Genomic DNA, 19,867 nt, shown 5'->3' on the forward strand with positions numbered 1-19,867 from the left:
GCCCCAGAACACTGGCCACCAGTGACAGAAAAAGCTTTCTAACACTGCTCTCTTTTGCCTACCATTAAGCCAATTTTAGATCCATCTTTCCAAGGTACCTTGAATCCCACATACTTTTACCTTCTTTATCAGTGTCCCAGGTGGGATATTGTTAACGGCTTTGCTGAAATCTGTAAAAACTATATTAGCTGCGATACCCTCACCTACACATTGAACACCTCTTCTCAAATTTCAATCAGATTTGTTAGGCATGACCTCCCTCTGACAAAACCATGCTAACTATCTCTGATCGAACCCTGCCTCTCCATGTAGCGATAAATTCTCTGTTTCAGAATTTTCTCCAGTAGTATCTTTACCACCTTCTTGAAAATGGAACCATATCAGCTATCCTACAATTCAATAAAATCTTGGTTGATCTGTTTGTGTTTTTAATTCCATGTTCCCATCTACTCCCAATAACCTTTGATTCCTTTCCCTAATGAAAATCTAGCCCCCTCTGCTTGAGAAGTTTTCAATGATTCCACCTCCACCATCTTCTGAGGCATGGATGTTCCAAATTAGCGCAACCCTCTGAGAGGAAGGAAAATCTCCTACTTTCTGTTCTAAATGTGGGATTCCTAATTTTAAACAAGTGCCTCCAATTCTGGGTGTGTGTACAAGAGGAAACATCCTTTTCAATTCCACCTTGTCAAGATTGTTCAGGATCTTGTATACTTCAATTAAATCATTCCTCACTTGTCTAAACTTGAGTGAAAACAAATCCAGCTATCCAACCATGCTCATTCCAAGTTATTCCAAGTATCAGTCCAATAAATATCTTCTACTCTGAGCCTCTTCCACTGCATTTGCATCCTTCCTAACTAAAGAGACCAAATTGCACACAGTATTTGGGATGTGGTCACACTAATGCTGTGAATAACTGCATAACATTCTTATTTTTATGTTCAATTCCTATTGTTATAGGTTTCTTAATCACTTGTTTGTATGTGCATGCTTGTTTTTGTATGACCCCTGAACTAGAACTGCTAAATCCCTTTACATCTTGAAATTCTGCAGTCATTCTTCATTTTGGTAATACAAGTTCATATTTTTGCACATTTTACTTGATTTACCAGATCTTTGCCTTCTGTCTCAACAGTCTGAGGCAACCTGATCCAACTGAAGACATAGCCATTAATAGTATAGTAATTCAAATCCGGAATAAGCAAGAGGTCCAAATTAGATGAGTACTGATATCTTGCTATGTTATAACACTGAAGGGGATTACAGAAATAAGGAGGGTTCAGGCCATGGCTGGATTTGAAAATTGGTGAGAAGTTTAAAATCAAGGTAACTTTTAACTGTGTGGCAATGTAAGTTAGTGAGAATAGGGATATTGGGTAATTTGTTACTGTAAAGATAACATGATTACAAATGCTAGTGTGTTGCTGGCTAGGATTGCATTAGAATGGTTCAACTTGCAACAATGTTTCCTGAAAGTTGCACAACTGCTTAAAGAATTTGCTTGCTTTAATTGGCACAAGGACACATTGACTTCCAGTTCTGGAAGTCACTACCATGCACAAATCTTGGAGTTTTGCCCAGCAGCAGAATAAAGAGATGGGAAGTAGTTCTGGAGATAAGAAAGACATGTGTAAGGGTTTTGGCATCAGATCTACTAATGCTAGGGTAGAGACAAGCAATGCTCTGAAGGTGAAAATATGCATTTTAATGATTATGTGGTCCACAATGCCATTGTGCACCCCTCTTAGGGTCAGATATGACAACAAGTTTGTGAACAGCATAGTTCAGCTTCAGGAGGTCGCCGTAGGAGAGTGTGGAGTTTATGATGCAGACCAAAGAGAGTGGCTTCAGTCTATCCAATATTTAATTGGCGGAAATCTTTGCTCATCCAAGAGAGAGTCCCCAGTTCCTCTTTCTCAGTGAATAAGAACAGAAATAAAAACACCTATTTAAGGTTAGTCAGATGTTGTGATTGTCTCAAAAGCAGGTCACTTTATACTAACGTACTTCTTTTGATGAGAAAGCTAGGCTTGGCTAAGATAATTAGGTAGGTTTCATGGGAATGGTGTGTTCTTTTACCTGCTAAAGGAATAGTGTGATTATTTTTATTCATGAGCTAATATAAATTAGTTGCACTACAGTAGTCATTCATTCACTTACGCTCTGTGAGTTGCAGCAGCTCAATGATTCTCATCTTACTAATAATATAGTCAAACAGCCTACTAAAAGATCACTGAGGTTTGGCTGAGGGAAAATGTAAAAAGCATAACGTGCAATTCTGAGGTTACAGGGTGTGTTTAATGTGTTTGAACCTTCCCCTGACCCCCTCACCAAGTTTGTAATGTTTGACTTGGCAACAGGTGATACAAGGCCAGTTCTGAACACGCAATGTGCAGTTTGATTCTGGGAGTGACTATTGTTAACCTGAACCAAAATTTAGTAAAAAATGTCATGAGGGTAATGGATATACAGACGTCTGCAGTGATCGTTATAAGCCTTCAGGTGCAATAAGGTAAAAACAAGGACTGCAGATGCTGGAAACCAGATTCTAGATTAGAGTGGTGCTGGAAAAGCACAGCAGTTCAGGCAGTATCCAAGGAGCAGGAAATCGATGTTTCGGGCAAAAGCCTCTATTCCTGATGAAGGAAATAAAAGGGCAACAGAAACATAGAGGTGTGTCATAGTGCAAAAAACTGCAAGGGGCCTATTTAGGAAAAGTGACTTTTTATTTCTGTCCTGGAGGTTGAGTTCAACCAATTAATTCTAAATTTTCCTGCTTTTATTTTTATTACACTGGCAAACACGATATCTGAACAATTGTAGATATTGAGAATTGCTTACTCTCATTTCAAGACTTTGGATACCAAGTCCAGCAACAACAGGGAAAGTATTTTATCTTTCCTACTGTTTCATGAGTAGTTGATAAATATAATATTTATTTTGATTGGGAATGCAATTTGGAAAGCCATCACTGCTGTATTCCATCAAACTGTTTCTTTTTTTGGACCCTGAGGTGAATTTCAGTATGGAATGAGGATGAAAACTTCGATGTGAAGTCATGATTCGGAGATGCCGGTGTTGGACTGGGGTGTACAAAGTTAAAAATCACACAACACCAGTCCAACAGGTTTAATTGGAAGCACACGAGCTTTCGGACCGTCGCTCCATCATCAGGTGGTAGTGGAGGGCTCAATCCTAACACAGAATTTATAGCAAAAATTTACAGTGTGATGTAACTGAAATTATACATTGAAAAATTGATTGTTAAGCCTTTCATCTGTTAGAATATCATGATAGTTTCACTTCTTTCATGTGTAAATCAGAAAATCTTTTTTTAAAAAGTTGTATTCTCAAGTTAGCTGTTAACAATGGTGATAGCCAGACAATATGTTGAAGGTGTTAGCCCCCTGTGTTCTCTGTCTATGCCATGATGTTTGGATTGATTCTAATCAAAAAATGAGATAACAGAGTTTTACATGAATTCATGCAGTTTTTGAGCTCAGAGTTCTACATGAATCTATAGGTGACATGAACCCAAGGTCCCGGTTGAGGCCCTCCCTATGAGTACTGAACTTAGCTATCAGCCTCTTCTTGGCCACTTTTCGCTGCTGCCTGTCCCGAAGTCCGCCTTGGAGGATGGTCACCCAAAGGTCCAAGGTCAAATGTTCTGGGCCACTGAAGTGTTCCCCAACTGGGAGATTGAAGTCCTGAGTAGGGGTCTCAACGTCTGCCCCACCGCCAAAATGGACCCGTTGGTTCTGGCAGCAGACATGGAGGAGTTCATCAGACGAATGAGACTTCGGGAATTCTTTCAAGGTGCCAGCAGTGATCCCAATGAGCCCACTGATGAACTGGAACAGTCATCACAGGGATCTGTAGAGGAGAGACCAAAGAACGTGTCAACTTGGACCCCACCAGAGGGCCGCTGCCCTCGGCTTGACATGTATGCTCAAACTGTCAGGAAATATATAAATGCCAGATTCATCAGCCGTACCCACAAGGTAGAGCAAAACATCAACCGTTCACATCGCAATGCCATCAACACTCTCAAAACCAATCACAACATTGTCATCAAACCAGCAGATAAAGGAGGAGCCATTGTCATTCAGGAAGTGTACCGACAACTGAACAATCAGGAACACTAAAGGCAACTACCAGCTGATCCGACCAAAGAATACACCCATGAATTAAATACACTGATCAGAACTTTGGATTCAGTCCTTCAGAGTTCCCTCATCCCATGTACTTCTCGTGTAGGCGACTTCTACTGCCTTCCAAAGGTACACAAAGCCAAGACACCAGGACGTCCCAGCATGTCGGGCAATGGGACCCTATTTGAGAATCTCTCCGGCTATGTGGAAGGCATCTTGAAACCTATTGTACAGGGGATCTCCGGCTTCTGTCGCGATACTACGGATTTCTTACAGAAACTCAGCACCCACGGACCAGTCGAACCAGGAACATTCCTCGTCACAATGGACGTTTCCGCACTCGACATCAGCATCCTCCACAATGATGGTATCGCGGCAACAGCCTCAGTACTCAACACCAACAACTGCCAATCTCCAAACACCATCCTACAACTCATCCGCTTTATCCTTGATCACAACGTCTTTACCTTTGACAACCAGTTCTTCGTCCAGACACATGGAACAGCCATGGGGACCAAATTTGCACCCCAATATGCCAACATTTTTATACACACGTTAGAACAAGACTTCTTCTCTATGCAGGATCTCCAACCAACATTATACACCAGGTACATTGACGACATTTTCTTCCTCAGGACCTATGGTGATGAGTCACTGATAAAACTACACAGTGACATCAACAAGTTTCATCCCACCATCAAACTCACCATGGACTACTCTCGACTGTCTGTCTCATTCTTGGACACGTGCATCTCCAACAAGGATGGACACCTCAGCACCACTCTCTACCGCGACCAACAGATAACCTCACAATGCTACACTTCTCCAGCTTCCACCCAAAACATATTAAAACAGCCATCCCCTATGGACAAGCCCTACGCGTGCACCAGATCTGCTCAGATGAAGGGGAATGTGACGGACATCTGGAAGTACTCAGGGATGCCCTCACAAGAACGGGGTACGATGCCCAACTCATCGACCGCCAGTTCTGAGGTGCCACAGCAAGGAACCGTAATGACCTCCTCAGGAGACAGACACGTGCTGCAACCGACAGGGTACCCTTTGTTGTTCAGTATTTCCCAGGAGCTGAAAAACTATGCCATATTCGTCGTGACCTGCAACACATTATCAATGAGGATGAGCACCTCACCAAGACCTTCCCCACACCTCCACTACTTGCCTTTAAACAACCACCAAACCTCAAACAGATCGTTGTTCGTAACAAGCTGCCTGGCTCTCAGGACACCTCCATACAACCCTGTCACGGTAGGCGCTGCAAGACGTGTCAGAGTGTGGACATAGATACCACCATTACGTGTGGGGACACCTCCCACCGTGTACATGGCAGGTACTCATGTGACTAAGCCAACGTTGTCTATCTTATATGTTGCAGGCAAGGATGCCTGGAGGCATGGTACATTGGGGAAACCGAGCAAAGGCTATGACAACGGATGAATGGGCACCGCACAACAATTAACAGACAGGAGTGTTCCCTCCCAGTTGGGGAACACTTCGGTGGTCCAGGACATTCGACCTCGGACCTTTGGGTGACCATCTTCTAAGGCGGACTTCAGGACAGGCAGCAATGAAAAGTGGCCAAGCAGAGGCTGATAGCTAAATTCGGTACCCATAGGGAGGGCCTCAACCGGGACCTTGGGTTCATGCCACATTACAGGTAACCACCATTGCACTATACATACATATATACACACACACACACCCTTACAGACTCACACTCCCACACTCACACTTGCACCCCCCCCACAGACGTAAGACACTCTACACTCACTACACACACACAGACAAAGACTTACTCAAAAATTGCATACATTCATGTAAAACTCTGTTATCTCACTTTTTAGATTCAAATCAATCGAAACATCATGGCATAGACAGAGAACACGGGGCTAACACCTTCAACATATTGTCTGGCTATCACCATTGTTAACAGCTAACCTGAGAATGCAACTTTTTTAAAAAAGGTTTTGTGATTTACACATGAAAGAAGTGAAACTATCATGATATTCTAACAGATGAAAGACTTAACAGACAATCAATTTTTCAATGTATAATTTCAGTTACATCACACTGTAAATTTTTGCTATAAATTCTGTTAGGATTGAGCCCTCCACTACCACCGGATGAAGGACTGATGCTCCGAAAGCTAGTGTGCTTTCAATTAAATCTGGTGGACTATAACCTGGTGTTGTGTGATTTTTAACTCGATATGAAGTGATTGTAATGTTTCTGATACCCAACACAAATACCTATTGTTTAGGCAAACCTGTTTCAGTTGCAAGCCAAAACTCAATTTTATGTGCAAACTGGGCTGGAATAACAAACTGCAGGGTTAATTAATCAATTTTAACCATTAAGACATATTCTCTACAGAGAATGAGTTCACATGATCTCCCAATTCATGATAAACATCACAATAGCAGCTGAAGCCTACTTATTGAATTGATTAAGAAACAATAACAATTAAACAGTAAATTTTAATTATCAAGGTTAATTCAACATAAGTTTCTCTTTGAATAAACAAAAATCCAGAAATCCAACTTCAAACAACTGAGACTATGCATTATTGATGACAAAGTTATTATAAAGTTAAAAATCACAACACCAGGTTATAGTCTAACAGGTTTATTTGGAAGCACTAGCTTTTGAAGTGCTGCTCCTTCATCAGGTGGTTGTGGAGTATAAGATTATAAGATTCACCACCTGATGAAGAAGCAGCTCTTCAAAAGCTGGTGCTTCCAAATAAACCTGTTGGACTATAACCTGGTGTTGTGTGATTTTTAACTTTGTCCACCCCAATCCAACACTGGCACCTCCAAAGTTATTATAGTTTGAGAAGATCATTCAGCTATTTTTATGTTAATTAACCAGAGTACCTAATGTTCATCCATTGTTCATTTAACTGACTCCAGGATTTGTACCTCCTGTACAAAGTACCACGTTTGTTGGAAATTTGAAATAAAAATAGAAAATGCTCAAAATCCTCAAGAGTTCATGAATCATGTCTGATAGTATCATCCCCAAAATTAACTGTTTTTCTCTCTCTACAGAAGCTGCCTGACTGAGAGTATTCCTGCCCTTTTTTTTGCATCTTCTACATTATTTTAAAGTTTGATCCACATGTTGATTATGTTTGTATGAAAGATTTCCTGATATCAGTTGTGAACAGGCTTTTTACTAGTTTAAACTGTATTCACATGTTCTGTTGCTATTCCTAACAAGTATTAGCTCAGGTTTGGTTTAACTACAATTTGAAGAAATTTAATCGATTAGTCAACACTTTTCTTGGTTGAAAAACTCAAGGTTTTTGCACAACAAACTTTAAGTGAGAAATAAATCATGCACCACATGTCATTAGCTTTTGTCAATTAGTGATATAGTAAGAAAGGAACTGTACTTAGTGCTTCAGCCCTGGGATTTATCTTCCCAATTTTCTTTGACATGAAGCTGATATAAAGGAAAATCATGAAGTATTCTTCAGAATTAGTCAAAACTATCAAATAAATTGGGAGTTCAAAGGTATAGCATGCTTTATAAGTTTTCTCATTCATTTCAAATGTTTTTACATCAAAATGATTCTATGACTGTATGACTCTAGAAAACAATTCTGACTCCTGCTCCAACCTTGGAGAATAGCCATTGCTGATATTGTCTTGTCTTAGTGAGTTGCTGAATAATCCATTTAATCAGAGATCTTACAGCTATCTCCCATTGACAGAGGCCAGGGTATAAGCCAGGGTTCCATTCCTCACTCTGATACATTTTTGGAAATTCAGAGGGCATTTGACTTATTCCAAATCAAGTTAAATATAGATATTTTGAAAATTCTTGACACAAAAATGATGAGGTTTAGAGAGATGTAATGGTGGCTCTTGATCTACAGAATTAATATGTTAAAAGATGCAACTGAAGTGGCACCATGCACTGTTGTGGATCTTAACACCCAGTTGCAGCATCCTGCATCATTACCAATGTGTGAAAAATAGCCTTTGACAACAGCAACATTTCAGTTTTGACACTTTCCATTCTTTATTGAACTGAACAAGAAAAAGACTTGGAAGTTCGAAGCGTGCTGACAGTATGATTTAACCACACGACTGTAATCATGTTCCAGGCACCGTAAATCACTGTCAGCATAATTAGAACATAATTATTTCAACTGATTTCCATAATAATATGGTAGATAGTTGATTCATTGACACCCATAGAAAAGACTTTTTTGGAATGTATCTAATTTGCATTTATTTAGTTGGGGTTCATCGTCAATACAGTTAATTGGTTTGTCTGATTTCACTGAAAATTCTATTTGTTTGGACTTTATGGGAAGACATAGGTGGTAAGCAGAGGGAAAATCAAGTTATATTGTACAGTCATTCAGCACAGCAACAGACCCTTTGGACCAACTCATCCATGCTGACCAGACATCCCAATCTAACCCAGTCCCATTTTACCAGCATTTGGCCCATATCCCTCTAAATCCTTCTTGTTCATCTACCCATCCAGATGCATTTTAAATGTTGTAATTGTACCAGCCTTCACCAGTTTCTCTGGCAGCTCATTCCATATATGCATCACCCTCTGTGTGAAAAAGTTACCCCTAAGATCCTTTTAAAATCTTTACCTTTTCACCTTAAAGCTATGCCTTCTTGATTTGACCTCGAGAAAAAAGACCTTGGCTACTCACCCTATCCATGCCCTCATGATTCTATAAGGTCATCCCTCAGACTCTGACACTCCAGGAAAAAAAGCCCTAGCCTATTCAATATGTCCCTATAAATCAAATCCTCCAGTTCAAGCAATAATCCTTATAAATGCTTTCTGCACCTTCTCAAGTTTAATAACATCCTTCCTATAGAAGGGCAACCAGACTTGTATGAAGTATTCTAAAAGTGGCCTCACCAATGTTCTGTACTGCTACAGCATGACATCCCAACTTCTATGCTCAGTGTTCTAACCAATGAAGGCAATCATGCCAAACACACCCTTTAACACCCTGTCTACCTGCAACTCCACTTTCAAGGAACTATGCACCTGCACCTCTAGGTCTCTTTGTTCGGCAACACTTCCCAGGGCCCTCCCGTTATCTGTATAAGTCCTGCCCTGGTTTGCCTTACCAAAATGCAACACCTCAAATGTATGTAATTCAAACGCCAATTGTCACTCCTCAGCCTATTGGCCCATTTGATCAAAGTCCTGCTGTACTGTTCTTCACTGTCCACTACACCACATATTTTGGTGTCATCTGCAAATGTACCAACATACATTCTATATTCACATTGAGATAATTTATATAAATGATGAAAAGTAGTGGACACAGGTCCTATCCTTGTGGCACATTGCTTGTCACAGGCTCCAAACTAAAAAGCAAATCTATATCACCAGCCTGTGTCGAACCTCTTCTTCCCAAATACACAACCTACAAACTTTTGCTTTTATTAATATCTGAAGAGTTTCGATAGTGAACAAGGAAAGTATTTTGCTTTAACAAAGGAATTAGTCATCAGAAGTGACAGTATTAAAATTGTCACTAAATGTAAGGAGAAGCATTTATGAAGTATTTATTCCTGAAGCATGTTATTATAGCTTTAAATATTTTGCATTAATATGCTGTTGATAATAAAAATGACAGTTTAAGGCAGATGTTGATAATGCAGAGTGTACAGAAAGAGTATTTTGTTGGCGTAGTTTTGGGTTGCTTAACAGAGAATTATCATTCTGGGCTGAACTCTTGTGTTGTGACCTTACTTGGTCCTGAATTGGCACATGCAGAATCATGACTGCAGTGGACCCTCAATGCCAGAAGTCTGTTTGTTTACATGCCAGTAACTCGTCCTGCAATGTCATGTGTATGACTGATGAAGTTTTAGATTAGATTCCCTACAGAATAGATTCTAAACAGTGTGGAAACAGGCAATTTGGCCCAACAAGTCCACACCCTTCCTCCGAAGAGTAACCCACCCAGACCCATTTCCCTCTGACTAATACACCTAACACAATAGGCAACTTAGCATGGCCAATTCACCGAACCTGCACATCTTTGGTCTTTGTGAGGAAACCCATGCAGACATGGGGAGAATGTGCAAACTCCACACAGACAGTTGCCTGAGACTGGAATTGAATTCGGATCCCTAGCGCTACAAGGCAGCAGTGCTAACGCTGAGCCACCGTGCTGCCCCTGTTCCTGTTCACTGCCTGGATAAGAGTCATGAGCTTTTCAACAAAGCAACAGCGAGTACACTTTCAAGGTACATCATTTGCTATGAAGTGCTTTTGGGATTCTTGAAGTTCTGAAGTGCACTGAAATAAGAGTTATCTTATTGCTAAGACCTTACATGAAGACCCTGATGAAGCAGTTGATGATGACTATGTCTGCCCTACACTGGGATTTTATAACCTGAAGGAATCTGTAAACTGACAACCGAAGAGGCTTTGAAAGTTGGACAGCTATTGGAAAATATTGCTCAGATTTTACAGAAGACATGCTGTTACATTCAGGCCCAGAAGGAAAAAGGCTACTGCTGTAACTCAAGGGTGCAAAAGGTAAAAGACAGAAGCAGATGGAATGCCATGTGGCTTTGCAAGGAGTGCAGATTGATGCAGGGTGTCACTAGTGCATGCAAGTTTTTCCATAAACTTTGTAGCTGCCTTCTGTCAACTCCAAGATATATCGCAGCCAGAAGAAATTCCACAACCTTTTTTGTAATCATAGGTAGATTAACATGAAGGTCAGTGTCTGTGATCCCAACAACATCATGACACATTTGTTCTGTCTCAGTCTGCCATACCATCTGTGTTTGAGCCACTACAGAAACCTGAGTATGGCTTCTGTGCAATGACTGCTGACTATATTCCTCACGATTCCAATGTGTGACCCAAGCACATGGAGCATCATACATGCTGATAAAAGTAGTCCTGCCACTAATAATATGCTTGAACTGAACAGTACTCTGAGGGGCTGAAACAGTGCTTTCACTGCCTGAACTGCTCTCGAGGAACCCTGTAGTACTTGGGCAGATCTTGTATCAAGTTTTTTCATGATCAGCTTTACCCTGAGTATAATCAGCATCATGAGGCACTGCTCTTAACACCAATAGTGATTAGCTGCAGAGGAAGAAAGGAGACCACCAGTACCTGTACTCTGTTTATTTTTGGCCAGGCTTGCTGTGATCAACACTTCCAATTGTAAATGAAACCACTGCTAGTCCCATATACTATCTTCATTCTCTTACTTGAATGCACTGTGTCTGATTGAACTCAGTGCTAAAATAGAATCTATCACAAAACAAACATTCCAGACCAAATTTACAAACTGAACATTGCCAGAATGCACACAAAAGTCGACTCATCATCATTGCGCATTCCTTTTAATACATGATTTCTATGTATCTTCTTTGCCTGTCTAGTACTCCTGTACAGTGCTTTTTGCCTTCTCCCTTTCCTTTTGTCCTTCAAAGCAGAGATGATCGTGTTCATGATGTGGATTGTTTGATATGGTTCTGACGTGTATGTAGGTGATATTAGGGCCAATATAAGACCATAAGACATAGGAGCGGAAGTAAGGCCATTCGGCCCATCGAGTCCACTCCGCCATTCAATCATGGCTGATGGGCATTTCAACTCCACTTACCCGCATTCTCCCCGTAGCCCTTAATATGTGTTCAGCATGTTCTGCTACAAGTAGCACAGGGTACTTGCTGTTTGGGTTTTAGTTGAGTTACTGGTTTGGGATCTGTGCTTTCATTTCTCTCTGTATTTGCTTTCAAAAGAGTCCTCACCATTTATTTGGTTGTGTGGTCCTTGGTGAACTACACTCTGAATTCAAAATCAATGTCAATACTCCTAAGTGGAGACTTCATTGTGCCCTTATAGAGCTTCTTTTGACTGCCATAACAATGCATTCCAGACCCAAGCTCCTTGTAGAGAATTTGGTTTGATAAATAAATGTTGGCCATTCCGGCTTCGTGGAACAGGCCAAATCAGCAGTGACAGTCTGAATATCCTGTGTATGCAGACAGGAACACAATGGCAATTTTCAGGATGGTAATATTTACTGCATTGACCTTTTAAAATTATTATACTATGATTAGATAAATAAATAATTAAATAAATAGTGTGGCACATTAAAACTCCATTTGATTTCAGGATGTTGGATTCCCCCCCCCCCCCATTCCTGGGTTTCTTTCAACAAAAACTCTCCAACTTTTTACAGATGGAATGGTGTAGGAGGGAAGTAATGGTTTGGGAAGGGTGATATCAGTGTGGTGGAATGGTATGAGAGGGATGAAATGCCATAGGATGGAAGGGGCATGAGTGGGTGGCATGAGAAAAATGGGAAGGCATGGGATGAGGACAGCATGAAAGGGAGAGAATGGTACGATCAGGGTAAATGAGATAAAGAAATTGATTGTGTATTCATTTCATGAGGTTGAGGGGTGACCTTATAGAGGTTTTTAAAAACAACAGGTAAGGTGAATAACAAAGATCTTTTCCCCAGGAGTTCAAAGCTAGAGCTCATAATTTTTAAGATGAGAAAAGAAAGATTTAATAGGGACCTGAGGGGCAACTTCTTCAGACAGAGGGTGATTCGTATGTGGAATGAACTGGCAGGAAGTGATAGGTGCAGGTACAATTACAACATTCAAAAGACATTTGGACAGGCACATGAGTAGGAACAGTTTAGAGGAATATGGGCCAAACACAGCCAAATGGGACTAGTTTAGTTTGGGACATCTGATTGGCATGGACTAGAGTCATAGAGATGTACAGCACGGAAACAGATCCTTCGGTCCAACCCGTCCATGCTGACCAGATGTCCCAACCTAATCTAGTCCCACCTGCCAGCACCTGGCACATATCCCTCCAAACCCTTCCTATTCATATACCCATCCAAATGCCTCTTAAATGTTGCAATTGTACCAGCCTCCACCACTTCCTCTGGCAACTCATTCCATACACGTACACCCTCTGTGTGAAAATATTGCCTCTTACATCTAAATTACATCTTTTCCCTCTTACCCTAAACCTATACCCACTAGTTCTGGACTCCCCCACCCCAGGGAAAAGACTTTGTCTATTTATTCTATTTGTGCCCCTCATGATTTTATAAACCTCTATAAGGTCACCCCTCAGCCTCCGACGCTCCAGGGAAAACAGCCCCAGCTTGTTCAGCCTCTCCCTATAGCTCAAATCCTCCAATCCTGGCAACATCCTTGCAAATCTTTTCTGGACCCTTTCAAGTTTCACAACATCTTTCCGAAAGGAAGGAGACCAAAATTGCACACAATATTCCAACAGTGGCCTAACCAATGTCCTGTACAGCCGCAACATGACCTCCCAACTCCTGACTCAATACTCTGACCAACAAAGGAAAGCATACCAAACGCCGCCTTCACTATCCTACCTACCTGGGACTCCACTTTCAAGGAGCTATGAATGTGCACTCCAAGGTCTCTTTGTTTAGCAACTCTCCCTTGGACCTTACCATATAACTCTATATGTATGACTTTCCTGTACAGTGAACCTACATTTGTACAACTTTTCTCTTGCTCTGGTTGCAAATCATGTATGCCACACAAGTGTTTATTATACGTTACGTAGGAAATAGGAGTTAGACTGAGCCACTTTGCTCTTCGAGCCTGCTCCGCCATTCAATATGATTATGGCTGATTATCCAACTGAGTGGTACCCTGTCCCCACTTTCTCCCTTAGCCTTTTATCCCTTTAGCCCTAAGAACTTTGTATCAAGCTTTTTCCTGAAAACATTGTGTTTTAGCCTCAACTGCTTTGTGTGGTAGAGAATTCCACTGGATTCCCCCCACCCCCAAAACATCCTTCCTGCATTTACCCTGACTCGACCTCTCCTCCCTCATTGTTCTAGACTCCACAGAATATAATCCTGACCAATCCAGTCTCCTTCCATGCATCAGTCTCCTGCCACTCCAGGAATCAGTCTGTTAAACCTGATTACAATCTCTTCATAGCCAGAACATCCTTAGTCTGATAAAGAGACCAAAACTGTGCACAATATTCCAAGTATCATCTCACTGTAGCCCAGTGTAATTGGAGTGGGACATCACTCCTCCTGTACTCAAATCCTCCCTATGAGGACCAACAGATAATTTGCCGCCTTCACTGCCTGCTGCATGTGTATGCTTGCTTTCAGTGCTTGCTTTATAAGCACACCTAGGTTTCAATGCCCTTTCCCACTCTATCACTATTCAGAAAATCTGCCGTTTTGTTTTTGCTACCAAAGTGGATAACTTCACATTTTATCCACATTATACCAAATATTTGCCCACTCAGTTTGTCAAAATTCCACTGATGCATTTCATGCATACGACTCACAGCTCACCCTCCCATATAGCCAGGTCAGGAGTGAGGTGATGTGGTCACCTTTTATGAAGTGTTATGTTGTACTGTATATGGAGACCAAGTGATGTCTGCCAACCACCTGACAAAAGTTCACATCATTGCTCATGTTGTCAGACAATGAATAAGCGTATATCCTCCTCTATAAGGACCATAAGCCATGGAAGTGGAAGTAAGGCCATTCGGCCCACTGAGTTCACTCCACCATTTAATCATGGCTGATAGGCATTTCAACTCAACTTATCCGTACGCTCTCCGTATCCTTTAATTCCTTGCGAGATCAAGAATTTATCAATCTCTGCCTTGAAGACATTTAACATCCCGGGCCTCCACTGTGCTCCGTGACGATGAATTCCACAGGCCCACCACTCTCTGGCTGAAGAAATGTCTCCTCATTTCCATTCTAAATTGACCCCCTCTAATTATAAGGCTGTGCCCACGGATCCAAGTCTCCTCGCCTAACGGAAACAAATTCCCAGCGTCCACCTTTTCTAAGCCATGCATTATGTTGTAAGCTTCTATTAGATCTCCCATCAACCTTCTAAACTCTAATGAATACAATCCCAGGTTCCTCAGCCGTGCATCATATGTCAGGCCTACCATTCCAGGGATCATCTGTGTGAATCTCCGCTGGACACGCTCCAGTGCCAGTATGTCCTTCCTGAGGTGTGGGGCCCAAAATTGGACACAGTATTCTAAATGGGGCCTAGCTAGAGCTGTGTAAAGTCTCAGAAGTACATCGCTGCTTTTATATTCTAACCCTCTTGAGATAAATGACAACATTCACTTTTTTAACCTGCAAGTTAACCTTTTGAGAATCCTGGACTAGCATTCCCAGATCCCTTTGTACTTTGGCTTTATGAATTTTCTTAACATTTAGAAAATAGTTCATGCCTGTATTCATTTTTCCAAAGTGCAAGATCTCCCATTTGCTCACATTGAATTCCATCAGCCATTTCCTGGACCACTCTCCTAAACTGTGTCTAAATCTTTCTACAGCCTCCCCACTTCCTCAGTACTACCTGCCTGATCACCTAACTTCGTATCATTAAATTAGATTCCCTACAGTGTGAAAACAGGCCCTTTGGCTCAACAAGTCCATAACGACCCTCCGAAAAGCAACCCACGCCGACCCATTTCCCTCTGATTAATGCACCTAACACTATGGGCAATTTAGCATGGCCAATTCACCTGACCTGCACATTTTTGGACTGTGGGAGGAAACCGGAGCACCCAGAGGAAACCCACGCAGACACGGGGAAAACGTGCAAACTCAACACAGACAGTTGCCCGAGGCTGGAATTGATCCTGGTGGTGTGAGGCAGCAGTGCTAACCACTGTGCCACCGTGCCACCTAAACTTCATCAGCAAACTTCACCAGAATACCCCAGTCCCTTCATCCAGATCATTGATATATAAAGTGAACAGCTGCGGCCCCAACATCGAACCCTGCGGGACACCACTTGTCTCCGGCTACTATTCCAAAAAGAACCTTTTATCCCAACTCTCTGCCTTCTGTCAGACAGAATCCTCAATCCATGCCCAGTTGCTCACCTCGAACACCATGGGCCCTCACTTTACTCAGCAGCCTCCCATAAGGCACCTTATCAAAGGCCTTTTGGAAATCCAAATAGATAACATCCACTGGGTTTCCTTGGTCTAACCTATCTGTTACCTCTTCAAAGAATTCTAATAGGTTTGTCAGGCACGACCTCCCTTACTAAATCCATGCTGACTTGTTCTAATCCGACCCTGCACTTCCAAGAATTTAGAAATCTCATCCTTAACGTTGGATTCTAGAATTTTACTAACAACCGAGGTTAGGCTAATCAGCCTATAATTTTCCATTTGTTGTCTTGATCCTTTCTTGAACGAGGGTTTACAACAGCGATTTGTTAATCACCTGGGACTTTCCTGACTCCAGTGATCTTTGCAAGATCACAACCAATGCCTCTGCTATTTCCTCAGCCACCTCCCTCAGAACTCCCTCAGATAAACGTTTGGGCTTTGGGTTTGAGATAGTTCCAAGTGGCATAGTAGATGATGCTGATTTAGAATTAATGGGAAAGACCCACATTGATTAACCAGTCTGGCTTGGCTAAGGTAGCATCTTCATTGGAATTAGCATTTTTGCCTGTCTGAAAGCTAATGAAGATCGTGATCTTAGCTGGACAAAACCAGACGTTTAAAAATATTGGTAAAAGCTACACACTGTCAACTGCTTAAACACCAGCCGAATCTTTGTAAGGCTCAGTTCTGTTGTGTTCAAACCCTCTGAACTTCATTAAGTTTGGAGTGTTTCTAAGGACATTTTAAGCATGATATGTTCTACATATGATACAACAGATTGACCAAAACAAAAAATCAACTGTTGCCATTGTTGTGACTCGAGTGTAAAATCATTACTTTGATTGTAATAAGATGTACCTGCATTTACAGAATGATAGTATAATATCAGTTAATAAGTCGACTGCATTGACAAGATCATGGAAAGAAAGCATCGAGATAGAGTGATACCTATAAACTCTTCTTGCTGAGGCATGAATGCAACAGGAAATTTGTTCAGTTTTCAGATCTAAACACATTATATGGCCTTTTATTTATACTAATTACATTAATATGTTTAAGAATATACCTTGTGCTATAGCACATCATGTTCAGTCTATTTAAACAGATTGATCAAGAAGTGCTTAGATGGTAGAACAGCTGCATATGGTATCGAAATGATACCAGTGATGTTTTTACAATGTAGTGAGGTAGTTCAATAAACATTGTTAGTGAGTGGCTAAAAATGACTGTTAACTGTTCGAACGTTGGCATTTCTTTAAAAGGAATTGATTTCCTGCTTATTTTTGTGATAAAGTGCTTCTTGTTTTCTTATGGCTTCCGTGCAATTCAGGGAACAAATGAAGGGAGCAACTTTGTGAAAGAAATTGGTCTGATGATATCCAGTTTGGTGCTTATTAAACTTTTCAACATTTCTTTATGAGAAATATATGTGTAGAGAGAAAGTTGGAACTTTTCACTCAGCTTTTTATATAGTCAAAACAGAAATCCTTACTTATCATACTTTCAGTAACCAGAGATACAAACTGTTATGGATGTTGAATTCTATGGCCAACTTTAGGCATAATATAAATTTCATACTGCTTTTTGATTTTCTTGCAGGCTATAAAATTACGTGAGGAGTGTAGTTGTCCTTCCTTACCATCTGTAGATCCACGGTTGGTCTTCAAGCTCAGCATGCAGGAGATACTGAAACTTTCAAGGAAGAAGGAAGAAGCAATTTGTTCAGATTCTGAAGCTAAGCATCTTTCTCAGCGTTTTGAACCTAGTCCAGTCATGATTGAGAGAATACCTATAGTCGTTCCAGTACAAGCACTCCAGAGTACACAAAGCACTCATAAGTAAATGTATTTCATTTTTATTCACTTCCATGACTTGAAAATCAACATTGTCTGATTTTTTGATTTTTTTTTAAACTCTTAACAGAAGTAGAAAGGCTGTCTGCCTATTGTGTTCCCAAAGCAAATATTCAATCACCTCCTGAATTTTGAGGATTCCTGTAGTTATCCTCCTAATTATTTCATAATTGAGTTTAGTTCTTTTTTGATCTTGAGTGCAGACAAGCAGGGGAGGAAATCTGTATTGCTCACAAAAACGTGATTGTACAGGGCATTGTCGGTGACAGAATATCAACTTCGGTCTTGTGCTTTGCTCCTCAGAATTCAATGGAGCAGAAATGTACATTGGCTGCAAAGTTATTCTATCCACTTGTTTTAAGTATGCAGACTGGGTCTAAGTAATAACTATGTAATATATAAAGTAAATGTTGTGCTGATAATATTATTTGATTAATACTGTAGAGGCCTGCACTAATGCTGTGGACTCTATTTCAAATCCCAGTGCAGCAGCTGGGGATGTTAAACTAAATTCATCAGTAAATCTGGAATAAAATACTGGTTCCATAAGTAATAAAGTTTGCATAAGCCTAGAGGACCAGACAGTTGCTCTCTCATTAGAGAGATGGGACTTGAGAGTTGAACCTGAGGTCATTGTACCTCAGGTGAGGGGAGAGGTTGAGAAAGAAGCATCTTCATGGTGACTTCAGCTGGGATAGGAAGCAAACCCGTATTGTTGGCATCACTCTGCATCACAAACCAGCTGTCCAACCAACTGAGTTAAGAGTTTCATTAATAATGATTAAAAACTGTCAGAATGTCTTTAAAAATCCACTTGGCTCACAACTTCATTTCAGAGGAGGAAATCTGCCTTCAGTACCTGATCTGGCCTTTTTGTGACTTCAGACAAACAGCTTTGTGGTGGATTCTTAAAGGCGATTTGAAGTGGCCTGTCTGGCCGTTCAGGTGGCTGACTGTCACCTGCTTATGGCAAATTAGAGATGGACAAAAGGTACTGGTGTTACCAATGATATTTATATCTCATGAAAAATAAGATGCAAATTCAAAATGTAGGAGGAAATTCAAACTGAAGAAGAAAGGTAAATAAAACTGCATTTTTAAATAATTAAATGACAATTAAGATTACCTAATGATTTGATGGTCTAATGGTAATATCACATTCACAGTTATTCTCAACGTAGCAGATCCTAGTATATATGAGACAAAGTCAAACTTATGATCTGCAAAACTTTTAATTTCTTTGCATCTATTTTTAAACTTAGTGGTGAATTTTTAAAATTATTTTTATTATGCTTTCATGCCAATGCAAAACTGAAACTTTTTCTGTTAATGGAGCAAATGCCACTGCTTTTCTGCAAGTTTCAGAGAACACGTGCAAATCTCTCACCTCTATCATTGGTTTTAATTTGGGATTGAGAACAGGAGCAACTGTTCCTACACTCATTGCACTTTCATTAGCCTACACCAATTTTATATAAAATTACTTTATATAAAATGCTTATTAACTGGAATTAAATTGTTGAATTTCTGTATATCTAAAGGAAAGGAAATATATATATATTTTTGAGAACTATCAGTCGGTGCCTTTTTATTTACTCCATGCAGATACCATTGTACAAATGGGAGGAAAAACAAATACAGTTGACTACTTTAACAGCAAGATATTGGGAACTATGGGTGGGAAAACAAGAGCTGTTTAAAGACTTTAAAGAAAAATGTCAAGAGCCGAGTGGGCCTGGCAGAATCCAAACTGACAGGTGAGCAGGTTATTTTGAAGAAATTGCCATTGAGTCAATAGACACATTCCATCAATTTGCTAATGACAGAAAATAGATAGGATAGTAATTAGCCAGCTTGGATTTGTCTTTTTGTGAACAGGATATACCTGGATAGTTTCCACATTGC

At 40.6% G+C, this 19,867-nt stretch overlaps 1 protein-coding gene across 6 annotated transcripts in view; it reads left to right on the top strand.

Annotated features, from left to right (window-relative positions):
• The window catches only part of oma1 (OMA1 zinc metallopeptidase), a 73,122-nt gene extending 53,584 nt beyond the window's left edge, over window positions 1–19,538 (top strand). For 4 of the 6 annotated variants that reach the window (XM_043699294.1, XM_043699295.1, XM_043699292.1 and 1 more), the window contains one exon: window positions 17,709–19,538. In XM_043699294.1, the coding sequence (XP_043555229.1) occupies window positions 17,709–17,951 (243 nt within the window). In that variant the 3' untranslated portion in view covers window positions 17,952–19,538. Of the gene's footprint in view, window positions 1–1,138; window positions 3,079–7,222; window positions 8,623–17,708 lie in introns of those variants that run through there. The other 2 variants (XM_043699298.1, XM_043699296.1) reach the window with 2 other exon arrangements.
• Window positions 19,539–19,867: the final 329 nt, after the last annotated feature.

This window comes from Chiloscyllium plagiosum, chromosome 11 (assembly GCF_004010195.1).
Source record: "Chiloscyllium plagiosum isolate BGI_BamShark_2017 chromosome 11, ASM401019v2, whole genome shotgun sequence".
Taxonomy (NCBI): Eukaryota; Metazoa; Chordata; class Chondrichthyes; order Orectolobiformes; family Hemiscylliidae; genus Chiloscyllium; species Chiloscyllium plagiosum.